Source organism: Sinocyclocheilus grahami, unplaced genomic scaffold (genome assembly GCF_001515645.1).
Source record: "Sinocyclocheilus grahami isolate Dianchi unplaced genomic scaffold, SAMN03320097.WGS_v1.1 scaffold205.1, whole genome shotgun sequence".
Taxonomy (NCBI): domain Eukaryota; kingdom Metazoa; phylum Chordata; class Actinopteri; order Cypriniformes; family Cyprinidae; genus Sinocyclocheilus; species Sinocyclocheilus grahami.
Window position 1 is genome coordinate 337,400 of NW_015505384.1, and position 20,142 is coordinate 357,541.

Consider the following 20,142-nt stretch of genomic DNA (forward strand, 5'->3'; position numbering starts at 1 on the left):
AGACTCTTAAACAAACAAGACGAGAGAGATTAAACAGGATTTAAAACACTGTCAGGATCAAGTCCAAAAACACAATTAATATTGATAATATGTCATTTAACACAACCCCCTGGAAATACAACGATCGAACGGTTCATAATCTAAGGGTAATGAAAGCCGTATATTCATCAAGCCCATGTGGTGTAATATTAAGTAATATTATTAAAATTAACATTTTCTTTACACATTCAATACATGTGAGTGCACATAATATATATTAAGATTTTTTTCAACAAATCTTATTAATTCAGAAATATCAAGTTTTTGGGGAGTTGCACCACATGACATTTGACAACCTGAACTAACCTTGCATTGATAAAGTATGTCTAATATTTTGAGACTCCTTGATCTAGACACAGTCATGAGAATCTGCAGGGCTCTGAGTGATATAATTCTATCTTCCTATTTTATGTTTTTTATTTCTTGCATGTTTTCACATGTTGTTTGCACCACATGCCCTTTTAGTCGCATCACATGACTTTGATATACAATTTTTTCAAAAATTAATAAGCAGTTTTGTTCAAAAAAAATTCTAGGAAACATTTTACATTTCTAATTTATGATATCAGGACATTTGAATCAAAATGAACTGTAATTCAGAAATTAAAAACATCATAAAAGAGGTGTATTCAAGTGTAAATTACTTTTTAAAATTTTATATATTAATAGACCTTAGTCAGAGTAGCACCATATTGAATTGTTGACAGGAATGAAAACAAGGCTGTGAGGGATAGAAGTACAGTGCATTCAATGGATTGTACAATTGTTTAACAACATACCAATTGCTCAGCTGATAAAACATTATTCCGAAAAAAACCTTCAGTAAGCAGTGTATGCCATTGTGCCAAGTCTATCCCTCACAGCCTGGTTTTCATCTGCATTAAACTCAATATGGCATCTAACCTGACTAAGGTCTATAGATTTGGACAAAAATGTGTCATGACATTGACCCTATTGCTTTATTTCACATTGTGTTATAATGTCAGACCTTACCAGCCATTAGGAGACAGATGATGCACATGGAGAAGGCCACCAACATAATAACAGGAAGCTGCAGAAGGAATTACAGAGACACATGAATATAAAATAAGCAGGGAATGACCAGCAGCTGGTGGTGTTGAATTATAAATGTGAGGACTGCATGAAGCAGATTGGAGTAAATTTTTCTCTTTTTTATTCGTCATAGTAATGTCCTCTTTTAATTCAAATTCTCTCTCACTACAGGCAGTATGGGAAAAGCACTGACCAAAAGGAACTTCCAGTCCTTCTGCACATTCAGAGGCGTCAAACTTTCGGTTTCATCCACTGTATAGTTTCCAAGGAAGAGATCGATGGAGTCCTGTGGGCAAAGTCAACTACTTAAAATTCACCACAGTCTGATTGAAAGACATAAAGACAAAGAATTCATACGCACTTGTCTGAACCCATCTGAGAAATTGTTCTTGTAGTAACGGATCATTGAGTTCCAGCCGTCCATTACCAAGCCCCAGTGAGTCCTCTTCCCGGTTCTGAGGTCAAAGGTGAAGGTTACAATGGTAGACGCACACAACTGTGCATATTCTGAAAGGAGTCTGGGATGAATACCTGGTGAAGTCGGTTTTCAGGGCTCCAGTTCCTGCGTACTGTTTAGCACAAGCATTGGCATTGTCTGCCCACGCTGCGAGAAAAAGAAAAGGAAAATAATGAGGTTTCTTGCTTTATTTACAGTCGCTAACAAGAGAATTGTGTTTACTAAGGGAATTTTCTAGCAAAATAAACACACCGTTCTTATAAATCTTCTCAAAATCAGCCTGCTCCTCAATTTTTTGGCCTACGTGGAGGACACCCATCCTCTGAAATGACATACAGCTCAAGGTGAGGAGGTACACATGATGACAAATCAATATTTAACCACATTTTTGATCCATATCGCTGATTTCTATATGTCCGTCATCAATTATGACCGCGTTTTTACACTTCCTAAACAGACATGATTCATCAAGTTTCAAGAAAGTGGCCCCAACTGACTGAAAAATCCTGCACAAAGCCACAAAATTACAGACAGTCAGCTTTCTTGAGTGCGTAAGAGTGTCCTCAATTGCATCACACCTAGTTAGGATGCGTCAGACATGCTGTTTGTGATGTGGCGTCACCTGTAGCTGGCTCTGTAGAGAGCGTCTGGCCAGCAGGCTCTGAATAACGTTAGTGCGGTCCAGACAGTCCATACAGTTACTGCGGAAGGCTCCAGACTGCTCGGACGTCACCTTCCCGTCTGAGCTCACCATGAAGTACCTGCAGAATCAGCGTTCAAGAACCAGATCAAAGCGAATCAGTGACAACATCACAGACCACAGTCTTTCCTATAAAAAGGTACAGAAATGAGTACAAACCCAAACTCCTCTTGCATGTCAGAAACAGCATCAACGAGAATCTGGAGGCGATGCCATCTCATCTTACTGCATTCTTTGTGAAAGTCAAATGCTATGTACCTTAAAACAGATGCAAAGCGTCACTAAACAGTGATATACAAGTAGCAGATAGAAACACAAGTGTTTTCAACATTGATAATAATAAAAAAAAAATTTTGAGCCACAAATCAGCATATCTGAATGATTTCTGAAGGATCGTGTGACACTGAAGACTGGAGTAATAAAGCTTTGATACCACAGGAATAAATTACATTTTAAAATATATTCAAATAGAAAACAGTTATTTTAAATTGTAGTATTTCACAATATTACTGCTTTTACTTTTTAGATCAATTAAATGCCTTGATGAAAGTAAAGCCCACACGTCTAAAGTCTGATCACTTAGAAAGTAACAGCACACTTCTCCTCAACAAGCCGCATGGTTTGAGGCATTAATCATGTCTGTAGCACAAACGGTGTAGGATGAGTTATGTGACGTACTTCAATACTTAGTCTTAAGGGTTTGTTCAAAGTATATTCCTAGTATGAGCAATAGTAGTTGCCTTAGCAAGCACCACTAAAAATGCATTTGTAGGCATTAAAAGAAACTGCTGAAATACTTGATGAGTCCGTTCTCCATGCCGTTGACCATTTTGGCGAAGGCCTGTTCAAGGGGCAATTCAGATCCTTTCTGATTCACCTGCAGATAAAGCAATTATTTTAAACTATGTGACCAATCACAATCAACTACAATTGGCTACACAACTGGATTGAAAGAGTTCACTCACCAAATTTAGAATCACTTGTTTGCCATAAATGAGAACCTGCGACTCAAAATGCCTCCTGAATCCATCCATCTGCAAGGATAGATAGATAGATAGATAGATAGATAGATAGATAGATAGATAGATAGATAGACGTTTCTCAACCTCTGATAGTTGAAATAAAAAAAAAACCTAACAACTAAAAAAAGTTGCTGTAGCAGCATAAGTGGTCTTACATGATTGGTGTCAGTGCTTATCTGTGGCTTGGGCTTGTACTTCAGGTTGGGTCTTTGAGACCAGAAAAAGGGCATGGAGCCTCGAGTCTGTGCAAGCGGAGAGTGAAAGAGCACAAATGAAATCTGTGAGGTGAATTCTGGGAGGTCAAAAACAAATATTCTTGTAATAGAGGCCAACAGTGGTTTCCACCAACCTGCACAAAGGACGCCTGGGCATTATTGTACTGGACTATCTGTTCTGTCTCAACGAAGTTAGCAGCATGTCCTTCAGAGTCAATGCCTGAGGCGCAGGGGAAAACTGTAATATCTGCAGCAAAGACCACTGTGTGAATATGTATATACGCTTGAATCTCACCTCTGACATAATACCGGACCCCAGCTCTGAAACAGCTCCGTCTAGAGATGAGGATCCACTCAAACACCTTCCCATTGATGCAACACGGCTTCATCACAATAACTGAAGCAATGGGTTAAGCCACAATATCACACACATTTGCCAACTACTACTTATTTCTTCAATTTCATCCAAAGCAATTTACAGTACAAATGTATAATTCGATTACGGACCATATTATTATTAACTAATCGTGACCAGCTACATACTGTGATCTTTAAGAGGAGCAGCATACACTTCATAATTTGCTTCCTCTGGACAATCAAGGCAAAATAAAGTGAGCAACTTAACTATGAACAACATGACATCTCTCAAAGGATACATCCGTGGATGACAGGAAATGCAAATTTATGGAGCTGAAAAGGGGAATCAGTGAATTAGTATGTGCGATTTCCTCATACGTTTTATGAATTAGGTATATTTTTTATACCTCAGGTTGTGCGATTATTTCTCTTAAAAGGTTTCCATTCCACATGAATCTCTGGTCTGCCTGTGTGGAGAAATGATGAAGACCAATGTACAGGAATCCTCTTAGAAGTTATTGTTTTTTTGAAGTGTCTAATACATGAACAATGTAACCAAATGTACACAAGCGGTTTGAAAACACTGAACACTGCAAAATTACAAACTGTGTCAAAAGCCAGACACAAATACTCTTTGAAAACATAAAAACAAAATGTGAGGGTAATCACAGCGTGTCAGCAGGTAAAACAAGAGCTGTGCAATCTATCTTACAATGAGACAGTTTTATAAATGAGGGATGTAGTTTTAGACAACGAGCATTCTCTCTCTGCCACTGAAACTTCAAACAGCTCTGTCTCTCTTCTGCCATCATCATCATCATCATCCCTCAGTCTTTGCTCTGCTCACCCTCTCCAGCAGGCTCATCTCCTGGAAGTCCGGGCTGGTGTTGGACAGGCGCTGCTGGGTGTGGGTCAGGTCATAGTCCGTGCAGAAGTAGAAACCGTCTGTGTTGAGTACATTGCTGATCATAGACAGAAACGTCTTGTTGTCTTGCATCTGTGAGAAGAAAACAGCCATTGAATAAGACTGCGGCAACAGATGATTTGAACAGAAATAAGACTAGGGTTATTGTTTTAATTATTATTTTATTTGGGGCCTTTTCCATTTTTATGGCACAAAAGAAATGACAGGACAATGGGGAAATGGGCTGAGCAATATAGGCATTATAATTAATAGTAAACCTTACAATTACAGTCAATATCAATATACATCACAATATATAGATTATTAATATATAATAAAATTGTATGTGAATATTTGCAGATCAAGTATTATTATCATTATTATAATATGTAACAACAAGTAATACATTAAATAATGTAATATTGTAATATATACATCATGTATATAATAAATAATGTAATAAACTATATTGAGATATTTTAATATTTCTATTATTATTTTATTACTTTTAATTATTGTTATCATTTATTAATTATTCATACTACTAATAATCAGCAGTGCTACTAATAATAAACTATTTGTTTGTATTAAGAATGCAATATTTATATTTATGATATCATAATATGTGATACTATTTTTTCTTTTATAAAAAAAAACACCTCTCACATTTCTTTGGCAAATTTAATAAAAACAAATAAACTTTTAATTTAAATTACTTTAAATTTATAATTGACAAATTTGGATCACAATATCTGAAATCTGAACTCGTATCTCTCTTGTGAACCCTTAATGTGCCTGTAACAGAACTAACTGTTAAGTTAGTGCTATATGACTTTGACAAAGGGAAAGGGTTTCACTTGTTCGATCGAGAGAGAGAGAGAGAGAGAGAGAGAGAGAGAGAGAGTCTTGTAGTTGAAGCCAGTGCATATCATGTATTCAAAACAAGCATGTTCATGGGTTAATTTGCTCCAATGCATCACACAACACTCACAGAAATATTACTTTAGTACAACTCATTAATTATTACTAAGGGTGGGTGCTCCGATCAGGATTTTTGGGGCCAATCAACGATCGACGATCACAGGAAGCAGTCTCTGCCGGTATGATCACTGATGCTGATCTTTTTGAAGCCTCTTTTTATCATTTAGAATTATTTATAGTGATGCTCCAATCAGGATTTCTGTTCACTCTAGGAGAGTGCGCGAGTGCTGAATAGTTTAAACACTGGCAAGGCTTAAAAAGAAATGCAAATGATAACTTTTAGTGATGATGCGGCACTGTCTCGATTGTGCAAGTGACAATTCCTGTGTCAACTGTGCAGTGTGTAGCTCGCTTATAGTGCAGATGCCATGTGGTGATTTGAAGCCATTTGTGCATTTTGAGAGGGAAAGAAAGAGAGTGCGCCATGATTCACTCATGCTCTTTGTGAAATTACGTTTCACAGAAAGTTTTCAAATTACTTTGTAAGTTATTTAATAAAGAAATATGAATTGTACCTCACCTTCAGCATTATAATTACTTTACCCGCGCCTGACAGAGATTGAGACAGTTGCCGCTGCATGTCATGCCAAACCTCTCACCGCAGGCGAGTCATCAGCTTGAGATCGGCCTTTATAGAGACCGCCGATCAAACTTCCCAAAGCGATTATCGGCCGATAGCGATCGGCAGCCGATCAATCGGAGCAACCCTAATCATTACTGAAAACAAGCTTTGGTCCACATGCGGGTGCCAAAACTAAACTCTCATCCAATGCCAGCATATCCTTTCTGCTGTTACAGAATCACTATCCATGAAGCTCTGGGAATGGAGTGGAATATGAACGACCTGAATTGATTCCTCCTCCCAGAAGAACCTGGTCAGCAGAACCAAACTCATCTCTCATTGCAGTTATTCCCTTCTGCTCAACTCTGCCCAAAGCGCTTATTTTTACATGCAATTCATTATGAAAATTTCACAATATTCAACATAAAACATTACATAGACAATTCATGCAAGGAATCATCACTTCCTCCTCCCAGAAGAACCTGGTCAGCAGAACCATTTGCCTTTGTACGCAAACTCATCTCTCATTGCAGTTATTCCCTTCTGCTCAACTCTGCCCAAAGCGCTTATTTTTACATGCAATTCATTATGAAAATTTCACAATATTCAACATAAAACATTACATAGACAATTCATGCAAGGAATCATCACCTTCTCTAAAATCAGGGTGGAAAGCGGATTAGTAAACGTGTGACACTTTCATCCAGGCCAGAAACATAGTTTAGGCAAGTATGCAAACATTGCTGAGAACGCAGAACGCACTTGCATTAATTTGTTTTCGGACACATTTTGGAACGAAACAGCACATGAAACCAAGCTAGTGTAGCTAGAAGGATCCACTGCAGACCTCATGCGCTTACACTGAACCTTCTGATGAGAGTAGAGATGTTTGGAGTACTTTAATGATCTAGTTGGCTGCAGTCAAGCCTCCCATGTACTTGTTTCAACTCCAGCACGAAAACACTTCACGTGTCCAATACTGGTCTACTCACAGGCTGCATCCAAGGCCATTTCAGCCGAAGACTCCTTGCTAAATAATGCAGCAAGTTTACAACACTGTAATGAGATATCGCTGCGTTCCGAGCGTGGGCTCAAATGAAAAATTTACTGTATGAGTACACCCAATTTCACAAGCCGGGGGTGAATCTGTTGCGTTGTTCTTACAGCATTTCTGAGTAAACTGTAAATGGAAAAAAAGGCCTAAAAGTTCAGAGCAGGAAACCTTTGGTTATGATTTAGAGAAACACTGGGCAACTGATCAAACAACGAATGACATTTATAGCCCGCTTTCTACTCAAGGTGTCACAAACATCAGCATTAAACTGAAGGTTGAGGTTAGGGACTTTAATGACCTGAATGTCTGTGAGGTGCAAAATGGTCTTCTTATAAGAAATCACTTCAAACTCCAGCGCTTTCCACACAGTGTGGCCAAACAGGTCGCCCACTTTCCTTTTCCGGGTGATGACTATGAGGTACATCCCTGCAGAACCAAAAAAAAAAAAAATCATGCGTCATGGTAATCAACAGTATACATCATACAATCAACATTCTGAATTCTCTGGAAAATCGGAACATCATAATAATGTAGAACCTACCAGCCACCAGGCGAGTAGTTCCCATGATTCCACAAATGGGCCTGGTTACGCCTGATGGGGGGATGTCCTTAATACCTTCAAGAGGAAAAAACATTAATGCACCATTCAAGTCACAGTAACACTCATTTTGACGATTGCATATTTAATATACTTCTTTGCTTCAATAAGAGGAAGTAACAGACCTGTGCTGTGCTATTCCTGGAATACACCTTTAACAAAAGACCACAGCAACTACCTCAAACGTAAAATGTCACACTGACAACAGTGATGAAATGTCACTTTGCAAGGTCACCATTAAAACAGAGAACTGCAGCAAAGTCCAAATAGCTGCCATAACTTTTCATCGATGCCTGTATACTTTAAAAGGTCTGATTCCATTATAAGTTGTAGCTGTTCATAAATGTCAGATCACAGCTGCTCAAACTATACATTTTTCACTGTACTTTTTCACATGGTCAGAGAAATTAGGCGCTTTAACCTTCAGAAAATGTTCCTCGGCAACCTCAGGAAGACAAACTATATTTTAAATGAGCTGTTTTATTATTCTAGAGCACTTATTTGATATAGAAATCCTTTGTAACATTTTAAATGTCTCGACTGTCATTTTTGATCAATTTAATGTGTCCTTGTTCAGTGAAAGTATTAAGTTCTTAAAAAAAAAAAAGAAAACATCTTACTAACTTGTAATCATAAAATGGGCCATTTGCATTCAAGATGAAATGGAATACAAAGAATTTGAACTGGTTTGCAGTCTTATTAGTAGTCAGACTGTACCTGAGAGGGTCATCTCGGTGGACACCCTATCAATAACCAACACGTCATTAGCGCCATCACCACAGGCCTCAATGTAGAACTTCTCAGGTGTTGCATGCCTATGAAAAAGGCAGAAAAGACAATGTTTTATTTTCAACAAATAAACCTAACTCCTGATTAAACAGTGCCACAAGTCTATTCTGAGGCTTTTCTCAATCAGCACTTATTTGATATAGAAATCCTTTGTAACATTTTAAATGTCTCGACTGTCACTTTTGATCAATTTAATGTGTCCTTGTTCAGTGAAAGTATTAAGTTCTTTAAAAAAAAAAAGAAAACTGTAATCATTGTAATCATAAAATGGGCCATTTGCATTCAAGATGAAATGGAATACAAAGAATTTGAACTGGTTTGCAGTCTTATTAGTAGTCAGACTGTACCTGAGAGGGTCATCTCGGTGGACACCCTATCAATAACCAACACGTCATTAGCTCCATCACCACAGGCCTCAATGTAGAACTTCTCAGGTGTTGCATGCCTATGAAAAAGGCAGAAAAGACAATGTTTTATTTTCAACAAATAAACCTAACTCCTGAGCTGTCGTAATGCAGTCGCGTTTAAACGCGGTCTAGACATGCAGCTCGCTGGGTTTTGAAACACAGCCAGTCTGAACGGCTTAAGCGAGAGCAGCTTTCACCACGACCGAAAACTGCCCTGGACCTTCCTGACAGCGCCCACGGACGCTGCCATTAAAACAGACGCCCTTCATTAAAGCGAGGCGCGTTTATATCTGTCGCCGCGCTCGAATAAAAGTTTCAACTTACAGGTTGAACCTCTCGTAGGCGGTCGCCATCTTCACTTCCGGGTTTGGTCACTCTGCCGTGACGTTTATGTGGGCGTGGCGATTGGAAGGCGCAGCTTCCGGTTGAGACGTGAGGGTGCAGGTTACCTCATTGGGATCCTAAACGACCAATGCTTATTTCATTTCTTATGGGAAAAATAAGAAACATTATTATTAGAAAATCTGTAGTTATGAATTCTTATGAAAAAGGTGGACTTCATTTCATCAGCCTTTCTACCCTAAATTATACATTTAAAATAAATTGGATTAAACAACATTTTTTAAAAATCCCACCTCTTTATGGAACTTTATACCAAATCTTATTCTTTTCTAAATTAGGTAGTCTACATTTTTTGTCTCACTTTCACAAACAATGTCTCTTATCGTGGTCTTTCATTTACAAGCATAATGTTTCCTCACACATTTATATCATTAGGCACAACAGAGATCTGCTGTACAAGAATAAATCAATTAATTTTGATAATTGGGCTAAAAATTATATTATTTTGGTGAGACAGTTATTCAATGACCAAGGGATTCCTTTAAAATATGAGGAGTTTTTGTCACGTTATAAAATCCCAATTACAGCGAAAGAATATGCTATTGTTTTTGGAGTTATCCCTTCTGGGATTATTATGTTTTTAATAACAAGGTCTCTCAGATCGTGCCATATCTCAATGTATTTGATACATATGTTGGTAAATTATCCCTTACACTCTTAAAAATAAAGGTGCTTCAAAAGGTTCTTCAAGCGATGCCATAGAAGAACCATTTTTGGTTCCACAAAGAACCATTCAGTCAAAGATTCTTTAAAGAACCATCTCTTTCTTACCTTTTTGTAATCTGAAGAACCTTCTTTCGCCACAAAGAACCTTTTGTCAAACAGAAAGGTTCTTCAGATGTTAAAGGTTCTTTATGCACACGCAAACAAAGCCAAAACCTAGATATTTTAGGCAATATAGAAATCCTGGCCAGGGAAAATGGCACGTATGGTCACCCTACTTTATGCAACCATTTAGACCAAAAGGTTCTTCTATGGCATCGTGAAGCACCTTTATTTTTAAGAGTGTACCACCAAATCAAATAATAGGAGCATTCGTGCTCTGTTCCAGAATGAGGCTGTCTCTTGTCCGAATGCCATCTTTTATTGGAACAGCCATGTAGGTGAAATGAACTGGGCTAGAGTGTGGGTTTTGCCTCAAAAATTATTTTTGTACAATAAGATAAAAGAAGTGTCTTATAAAAAGTGTCATCGGTGCTATCCCACAAAATGTTTTTTTTTTACAAAGGTTTATTTCAGAGGATTTTGATGTAAATTGAAGATTTGTCTCATTTATTTTGGTATTGTGAGCATACTAAGAATCGGTGGCAAAACATTTTGAGTACTATTTTTTGTGGTATAATTCCTGAAATTTCATTGAAATATGAAAATGTTATTCTGGGTTATGCACATTTTGAAAGAGAACAATCAGATGTTTTTTTATGTACTCAATCTTATTTCGTTTCTCGCCAAATATTTTGTACACAAATGTAAATATTGCAAGTGTAAGCCTTTCTTAAACCTTTTTCTGGAAGAGTTACAACTGCATATGTATTTGATTTCTGACTCTTCCAATGAGAAAGCTGTAAAAACTGTGAATCTTTTTAAAAGGTACATTATTTTCTTGCTCCCTGGCATGTAGTATATTAATGTCATTCTGTGTTTCATATATTATAATAAAAAAACCTAGGGATCCTAAACTAACCTTGGCATTGATTTTTGTACTTTCTTTATAGCAATAAAAAAGGACAACATATATCCACGATTTACGACAAATGAGAGAAGACAGATTATGAATCGTACATCTCTGGTTACATCTAAAATATTCCTTATGTTGTAAAATATCTTGCAGTCAAACAAATACATTTTAAGAAAAAAAACTAGGGATCCTAAACAGGTCTTTGTCTACAGGGCTTTTTTTGGTCTCATTTTATATATCATCAGGTTTGTCTATGAAAGATGTTTTTGAAAGATATAGCTGTTTATTTACTTCTCAAGCATTAACAATGCTTTTGAGCTTATTAACCTTTTTATTTTGCGGTGAATATTTCATGCTCGAGCCTCAAGAAGTCTTTTTAGGTATAATAATCCTCATACACTATGGCCCATTCCATTACATGAGAAAAAAAATCAGGCTTTAGTCACTTATAATTAGGAGATACAGAGTCATAATTACTGTGGGACATAAAAAATACAATTATGAGAAACTAAGTCATAATTATAAAGTGAAAAGTCAAAATCATGACATTCTATGACAGTAATGAGATAAAAGTCAAATGTACGACAACGTAAATAAAACGTCAAAACTGTGACAAAATTATGAGATAAAAAAGTACAAATTGTGAAATAAAAAGCCAGAATTGACATAAAAAGTCGAATGTTTTTTATTTCATAATTTCAAGTTAGTATGTCATAATTTCTTTTCATAGATATCTCATAATTATGATTGACCAACGCATGATTTGTTTTCTTATGTGACAGAAATGGGCTTTCATATACAAATAATCTCAATAAGAACAACACATTACTAAGGCGTCGTGATCTCATTTTACAGTTTAACAGAGTATTTTCTTTTATTTCGTGCTTAGTTATTTGTTTAAATATATTAATAAAAGGAACACTTTTGATAATCACAAATGTTTGAAATCTATGGGAAAAACTCAAATAAATACAGTGGCTCCCTCTAAGTAAATATATACATTTATATGAGGTATTGCACAATGTATTGAATATGATCATGCTTTTTAAAAGAAGATTGAATGAGTTTGCAGAGCTAGGAAATTGTGGTCACAGGATTACAGCATATCTATTCAGCAGAAGCACGCAGGTACGTGTGTGCTGGAAGGTTGTTGAAAGGTCCCCTTTGTGTGTGTGTGTGTGTGTGAGTGTCTGTGTGTTTCCCACAGCTATTCAAAATGAGCAAACATTAACAAAAATTCCCAGACCTTGAAGTATTTAGGGAGTGTGATTAGTCCCCCACCCACAATCTCAACCCTAAGATGTGTCAGGGCAAGGTAAAGCACCCAACCTAATAAAAGGTGATTGTAGGAGAAAGAGGAAACCTTGTTTCACCCGTGAAACTAGACACCCACAAAAGTATGTCCCCCTGAATAACTGGGAGTATCATCACATCCACTGACTTGTAGCATAACAGCATTTGCATCTTGATCAAAGGATAGAATCATGTGCAAAGACTTCAAGGGAAATGCATAGTATATACAGTACTGTTCAAAAGGTCAATAAGATTGCTTTTCAAAGAAATTAATACTTTTATTCAGCAAGGATGCATTAAACTCACAATAAAGACGCTTATAATGCTTCAAAATATGTCCATTTTCATACTTTTGAACTTTGTATTTATAAGAATCCTAAGAAAAAAAGGAAATATATGTAAGAAAAATATGTATCGGTTTAAAAAAAATGTTTTCAACATTGATAATGAAAATAAATGTTTCTTGAGCAGCAAATCAGTATATCAGAATGATTTCTGAAGATCATGTGACGCTGAAGACTGGAGTAATGATGCTGAAAATTCAGCTTTGTATCACAGAATAAATTACATTTGAATATATATTAAAATAGAAAACAGTCATTTTAAATCGTAATAATATTTCACAGTGTTTTTGATCAAATAAATGCAGCTTCGGTGAACATAAGACACTTTCAAAACTATACAAAATCTCACCGACCTCAAACTTTGATCAGTAGTGCAGATATATTAGTATAAAAGCATTAAAAATGTTTGAATGTCAACGCATTAGATAATATCAGACCGAATGGCTTTATTATGAACAGTATATCTGTTGTTTTATCATTGTAAAACCAGTGTGCATTTGCAATATTTCTTTACAAAAAACAACACTTGGTATAATATCTTGTTTATTAATATTAATTGTAATATTTACTTCCAACATTTTGCAATGGCACATACATATGTCAGTCCAATGAACCAATGATTTCTCCATCAATACCTGTCAGATTAGCATGCAGTCTCTGTTTAAATAAAGAGGAAGTTTTGTTATTGTACAAAATTATGAGATTAGTCAGACAAGTGTTAGATTACTCAGATGTCTGAATTCCCCTTATCTTTCAACACCTCAATCACTGTCAGACTCTGCCAGCAAATATGTGGGAGTCAGTTTATCCCATGATGCACATGGAGGAAGCTGGGGGTCATATTGCGTTGCCATGTATACCAAACATGGGCAATTTCATGAACACTGCTGTGATGTCGTTATACTTTAGGGCATGAGCATGAGCTTGTTGAGTACCTCTGAACACGGCATCCCATGACCAAACTTTCTGAGCTGTATTTTATATTTCCCTTCTAAACTAAAACTCAGTTTCACTTCCTTTGGGAAGACTGATAATATTTGAAAGAAGTAATGTCATAATTATGGAGGAGGATGAATAGATAGTTTAGTAATTTCAGGGGAATCTTTCATCTGTCAATATTTACAATGACTGAATGACAAGTATGATGTTTTTGTAAATACGCTATTGCCTGAGATACAATATCTCAACAAAAATATCATTTTGTACACATATCTATTGTTCTATAATAAAGGGCTGAAAGAGAGCTCTGTGTTTTTCAGTTGAGTACTTACGCCGAAATGTGACCACAGAGATTCAGTACACTATTTTTAAATGCCCTACTTTTGAGTTCTCCAGGTTCAGTCGAAGCCTACGTATCTCGAAACCCTCTCATGCAATATGCTGAAACCTTGCATCATTGGGCCCATGCACTGGCAATGCACTGGAAATTCAATCAAAACGTTTTTTTGACTCAGTGTTGTTGGTATAGTGGAATACCACATTTCCCCAAATAATAAACCCCACATAAACCTGTCATGTTTGAGCAATGTGGTGATGATGACAAGGACCAAAACTGCTTTTAGTGCTCTAAATGCAAAACAGTGCAGCAATAGTTTCTTTCACTTGCATGTACATATATGTCTACAAGCTCTGACAGCAGCCATACAGCTACAATAGTATACTCCAGCGGTCATCTCTCTCTCTTAGTCATTAAATCTTAACAAAAACAATTTGTTACAAAGTGAATCTTTTAAAAAGTCAAACATGAATTTGAAAGAAGTCAACAAGTCAGACTTTGTAAGTCTTTGTTGTGTTTGATATTTCATAGTGTTCATGAAGTGTTGTCGAAGTTCTTTGCTTTCTTTCATGACATTCCGGTCAAAGAAATGTGGAGTTTTTCTGTAAAGTTGCGAGTCTGTGAGTTTGACATTATAATCATATATTTATCAGGTATGAAAAGATCAAAATCCCACCACTTGATTGTTTTCAACAAAGTTGTCATTTTGGTACACGATGTGTACATTCATAGTAATCATAGAAATATTACATATTGGGGCATTTATAAATATCTGTCTCCCTGCTGTAATCAGTCTGACAGTTTGATTAATTTATCCCATTACAAGTCATCCCATGCCATAAATATATTTTAAAATATACAACAACAAAAAAATCCAAAATGTATTTATGTAAATATATTTTCTACCAATTTCTACTTTTTCCCCCCTAAATATATTTTTCAAATATTTAAAACAGCATTTAAAAATATATTTTGCCCTCCATATATTTCAGCCCAAGAAAATACATTTGAAGTGTCACATTTAAGGAAAACTAAAAAAATCTGTGAACATCTAACACATTTAAATAATAATCAGAAAGGAGCATACTTTACAATGTCCAAACCAATTACAAAGATATCAAATATATAGTATATAGTGGTTGGGTAGAGGATGGGAAGTTAAAGAAGTCAATAAAACACCTTTTACAGGCAAAATTAAACTTTTCATTATGATATGGTAAAAATTGGAGGATTTACTTTTAAATGTAATTATACACCAATAATCCTTGTTTTTTTCTGTATTGATGATAAACCTATAGTCATAGTTTCTGTTGCTATTCTGTGTTTGTGTTTTAACAAGCATCTACCTGTCGAGCAGTGAGCAGAGCTACACTAACATCCCCAGTCATCCAAACACTGATGTGGTGAAAAGCCATTGTCTGAGATAAATGGACAGAATAATTCCTCTGCTATCACACGTTCATGCTGTGAGGCCTATGAACATGTCAAAAGCACTTATTTCTTTGGGCACTTTCAATCATGTCATGATGAACACACACACACACACACACACACACACACACACACACGCGCGCGAAAGAGGAAATTGCGTCGTTTACCTCTCATTTGCACCGGAGGACTGAGTTTGGAAAAAACTGTGAAGAGAGAGCAGAATTTTGCAACTAACAAGAGAAAAATCCATTCTAAACTTTTTGATTTATTCTTAGTAAGAGGTGGAAAAGCCTCTCTCCGTTGTCATCTAATTTTGACAGAATATGTGAAATAAAAATTATTATAAATGTGATTATTTTTCATGATTTATTACAAAAGGGTGTCATGTAAAATGCAACATTTTATATATAAATTTGGCATTGCATCATTTGGTTGAATACTGACAGAGAAATCGTACAGAATGAATTATATAATTCTATGAATTATGTATACACTCTTAAAAATAAAGGTGCTTCACGATGCCATAGAAGAACCTTTTTGTCTAAATGGTTCCATAAAGAACCTTTAACATCAGAAGAACCTTTCTGTTTCACAAAAGGTTCTTTGTGGCGAAAGAAGGTTCTTCAGATTATAAAAAGGTAAGAAAGAGATGGTTCTTTAAAGAACCTTTGACTGAATGGTTCTTTGTGGAACCAAAAATGGTTCTTCTATGGCATCGCTTGAAGAACCTTTTGAAGCACCTTTATTTTTAAGAGTGTAGGCTTATATTTTTAATTGAAGGGATTGTTGAAATAGTGATATACTATAAAGATTTAATGATTCTACTCACTTAACGTATATTATGATGAATAATGATGTTTGAAATATCATTCCTGGAAATATTATGCAATACCTTCATGAATTAATAATTATTCAATTAAATAATAAAAACACAAGTAACAACATGCTGGCCTTCTATCACAATTCTAGGGGAGTCATCTTATCCCACAGGTCTCATTTTAACTGCTCAATTCAAAATGAAAATACAAATCTAAAATCTGATTTACTGTAACCACAAATTAACAGTTAACAAATAGACCTATATAAAAATGTATAATAAAATTATGAAAAGTCATACATCACTAATATTCAAAGACCAAAAAGGTTCAGATGAACTAAATAAATTATATATAACAGTATTTTAAATGGAAAAGTTTTATATATGTATATATATATATATACATATATGAGATTTATACTTAGGCTATACATGTGTGTGTGTGTGTGTATAGCCTGTATACACACACACACACACACACACACACACATATATATATAATGTATGTATAAGATTTTAAAATAAATGTACATACTCTTTAAATTAAGGTTCCAAAAAAGGTGGTTTTTGCAGTGATTCCATAGAAGAACCTTTTGGGTTCTTTAAAGAACCTTTCAGTGAATAGTTCTTAAAATAAGTTTTTTTTCTTAGTTTGAATAACATTTTAAAACTCTAGAAGAAACTTTTTCCACTATAAAGAACCTTTTGCACAGTGAAAAAGTTCTATGGAAGTCAACGGTTCTTCATAGAATCATAGATGCCAATAAAGAACCTTTGTTTTTAGACTGATACAATGTCACAAAACTGTAAACAATGGTCCATGAAACAACTGCATTATTTTTGTGATTGTAATTCCCTTTGTGTGTAAGTGGGTGTGGATGTATCTGTGTGGGTGTATCTGGTTTGTCTCCCTCTACTGCTCATTTTTCTCCCCACTGACATCACTGGAGTTTCCCCTGGTCTTGCAGTGGTGTACTTTAAAAAGAATGAAGAACCAGTTTTTCTGAGCACAACACCGACAGACCAACCAAGAAAAACACTGAAGTGTTAAACTGCGCTGAGGACTTTACAAGACCATTTAAAAGTGTACTGACAGCATCTGCACTTTGCAATTTCTAATATTTGTACATAGTTTAACTTGAGCTTTGCGAGGACTAATAGACAGTGATGATGGATCTCGAGAGTCAGTTTCTTGAAGAAGGACTGCTGTTACCGCAGGTGATGGTGTCGAGGAGGAAGGCGTCAGGCGGCGGCTCTTCAACGTCAGGTGTCTGGCGGGTGTGTGGGGTCCTGCTGGCTGTGGCCCTGTGTGCCGCCGCCGCTGTCTGCTTCACGCTCAACAAGGTGACAATCCTGACCCATACACATCATGCATGTCATTGTAAATATGCCATTTCATGTACATATTTGTGCATTATGGTGTACTTATTGTGATGTTCTTGTTCATTCTAGTCTCAGAACAATCAGGAAGGTGGAAATGGTGAGTTCCGACCCTCAGTTTCAGATCCTATTTTTTCCATTCATATCAGATCATTTTATTTTCTGTGAAACTAAATCATGTTAAATTAGTTATTTTGTGTCTTTCCCCATCAGAGCTCAGGCTCACATTAAGAGATCATCTTTCAAAAGAAAATGTCACTTCCAAGGCTGCCATCCATTTAACAGGTAAGCTTGATTCAAAAGTGCTAAAAGTGGTAAATGAGCTGTAAATAAATGAGCTGTATGCTAAATGTCACCTCACCTCAGAATGCATTAAAAGCTTATACAGCTTTGCATTGCATTATACATTTAAGAGCCCAAATACTTTTTGGGGGTGATTGTATGAAGTTGCCTGGACTATAAACTTTAATAATTTGGTTATGTTTCAAAAAATGTAGGATAAACAAATACGTGTCAGATTTCACTCCTAGAAGTACTTTTAAAAGAAGGTCTGTTTTTGTTAGTCAAAGGCCAAAGTTCCAGTCAAACTCAAATTCATCTGTCAATTAGAAATGAATCAAATACTGACACCAATATGAGCAGGTTGCATGACATGCTCTCATCCTTGAAAGTCAGACAAACTCTAGAAATTAAGAGAAAACATGACCCTTATTACAGTAGATACAGTTTCACTTATAGTGAGGATAAACATAGTTTTGATGTTTTGTGTAGTGGCTGCCAAGACTATGAAATTTTGAAATGTATAAATATTTTTTATAGAAAAAAATGATTAAATAATAAATAAATAAATATTACTTTTCAGTGTTTCATTTTAAGAACGTGTGTTTACTTTGTTAATGCATTAAGTATCAATGTAACGTGTCCATAAATTAATGGACAATCATTTTTTACTGCATTTATTAATCTAGGTTAATGTTGTATAGACTACCGTTGTTCATTATTTATTCATGTTTGTTTTCAATATATTAACTAATGTTAATTTAGGCAACTTGAAATGTTAAAAATGTATTAGCCTTAGTATATTTATGAATGGTATTAACCAATACCATAAAATAAGCCGTTATGGTAAAGTTGAATGAAGAATCCGGTAGTGTTGTCACTTGATGTCCAATGTAAAATCTGCATCCTGCAGCGAAAAACCTGTTGAGTAGCACCGACTTAGGCCATGTTTTTGTTGTATTCTTCTCTAGGTGCATATGAACCTAAGGTGTCCACAGACAGCCTAGACTGGAAAAAGAACCAGGACCAGGCTTTCGCTACAGGCGGCTTGGATTTAGTGGAAGGGGAGATCATCATTCCTACTGATGGCATTTACTTCGTCTACAGCCAGGTGTCTTTCCACGTCAGCTGCAAGACTGACATGCCTGAGGACCACGATGTTGTGCATATGGGCCACGCGGTGGAGCGCTATTCCGATTCCTATGTCGACTACAAGGCACTTTTCAGCGCAATCCGCTCCGCCTGCGTGCATGCATCTGACACTGATGACCTGTGGTACAACACAATTTATCTTGGCGCAGCCTTCAGCCTGCAAGCTGGAGACAAGCTGCGCACCAAAACAACGAAAGCACTCCTGCCACTCGTCGAAAGCGATAACGGAAAGACCTTCTTTGGGGCATTTGCTCTGTGATATGCACTCTAAAAAAATCTGTGAAAATAGGTTACAATGTACTGAATTTTGCACTGCATTGCGTTGTGCTTTAGAGTTAATGGAAATGTACGTGAAATTAATGGATAATGTCCTGGCAGAAAATTACCAGTACATTTTCCTTTTTTTTTTTTTTAAGTGTAGCTGGACATCAAGTAAAACTTGAAAAGTAAGCAAAGAAAGGAAACCTGTGGGTAGGAAAGCATCCTGCCGAGCTTCCACTGCAATGACACTGATAAACCTAGACCGAAATGACCCATAGTGAATGTTTTATATTAAAACAGGTCAAAATATGTAACTCTATGACTCTTATGGATCACATCCAGGGATCCAGATATTATTTAAATAATGTGGGGGAAACATGAGCGTTTTCAGCTAGTGTCCACGAATGCTGAATTACAGCAATCCAAGTTATTTATATATATTTTTTAAAGTTTTTTTTTTATGAACATGAAATTATAATGTTAATAATATGTGTATTTATGTCTATTTATTTAAATATTTATTTAAATATTTATTAAAAGAATGAAAAAATACTGCACTGCTACTGTAATGAAATTCAGACATGTAATAAATCTGTCCATGTAGGCTAATCCATACATTCTGATGTGTAATTTGCATTTTCTCTGCAATTTCCACCTTTCCTTTAAATCAGTTTTGTTTTTGGTTCTGATA

General features: G+C 35.9%; 2 protein-coding genes across 3 annotated transcripts; one reads left to right on the top strand and one right to left on the bottom strand.

Moving 5' to 3' along the window:
• Window positions 1-1,003: 1,003 nt before the first annotated feature.
• LOC107595621 (phosphatidylinositide phosphatase SAC1-B-like) lies at window positions 1,004-9,543 on the bottom strand. 2 transcript variants are annotated; one of them, XM_016286091.1, is made up of 19 exons: window positions 9,463-9,543; window positions 9,079-9,176; window positions 7,886-7,960; window positions 7,643-7,770; window positions 4,691-4,840; window positions 4,251-4,310; window positions 4,143-4,176; window positions 3,782-3,883; window positions 3,621-3,706; window positions 3,427-3,513; window positions 3,215-3,283; window positions 3,047-3,126; window positions 2,409-2,507; window positions 2,172-2,310; window positions 1,802-1,871; window positions 1,624-1,696; window positions 1,454-1,547; window positions 1,286-1,378; window positions 1,004-1,090 (listed from the first exon to the last, which is right to left on the bottom strand). In XM_016286091.1, exons 1-19 carry the CDS (start codon window positions 9,489-9,491, stop codon window positions 1,022-1,024), a joined length of 1,635 nt encoding a protein of 544 aa, XP_016141577.1. In that variant the 5' UTR covers window positions 9,492-9,543; the 3' UTR covers window positions 1,004-1,021. The 2 variants fall into 2 exon arrangements, with proteins under 2 accessions (XP_016141577.1, XP_016141576.1); XM_016286090.1 differs by lacking the exons at window positions 9,079-9,176; window positions 9,463-9,543 and adding an exon at window positions 8,660-8,730.
• A 7,871-nt stretch (window positions 9,544-17,414) lies between these two features.
• tnfa (tumor necrosis factor a (TNF superfamily, member 2)) lies at window positions 17,415-19,449 on the top strand. Its single transcript, XM_016286092.1, has 4 exons — window positions 17,415-17,723; window positions 17,832-17,859; window positions 17,973-18,044; window positions 19,010-19,449. The coding sequence occupies exons 1-4, from the start codon at window positions 17,547-17,549 to the stop codon at window positions 19,447-19,449; spliced, it is 717 nt and encodes a 238-aa protein (XP_016141578.1). The 5' UTR covers window positions 17,415-17,546.
• The last annotated feature ends 693 nt before the right edge of the window (window positions 19,450-20,142 follow it).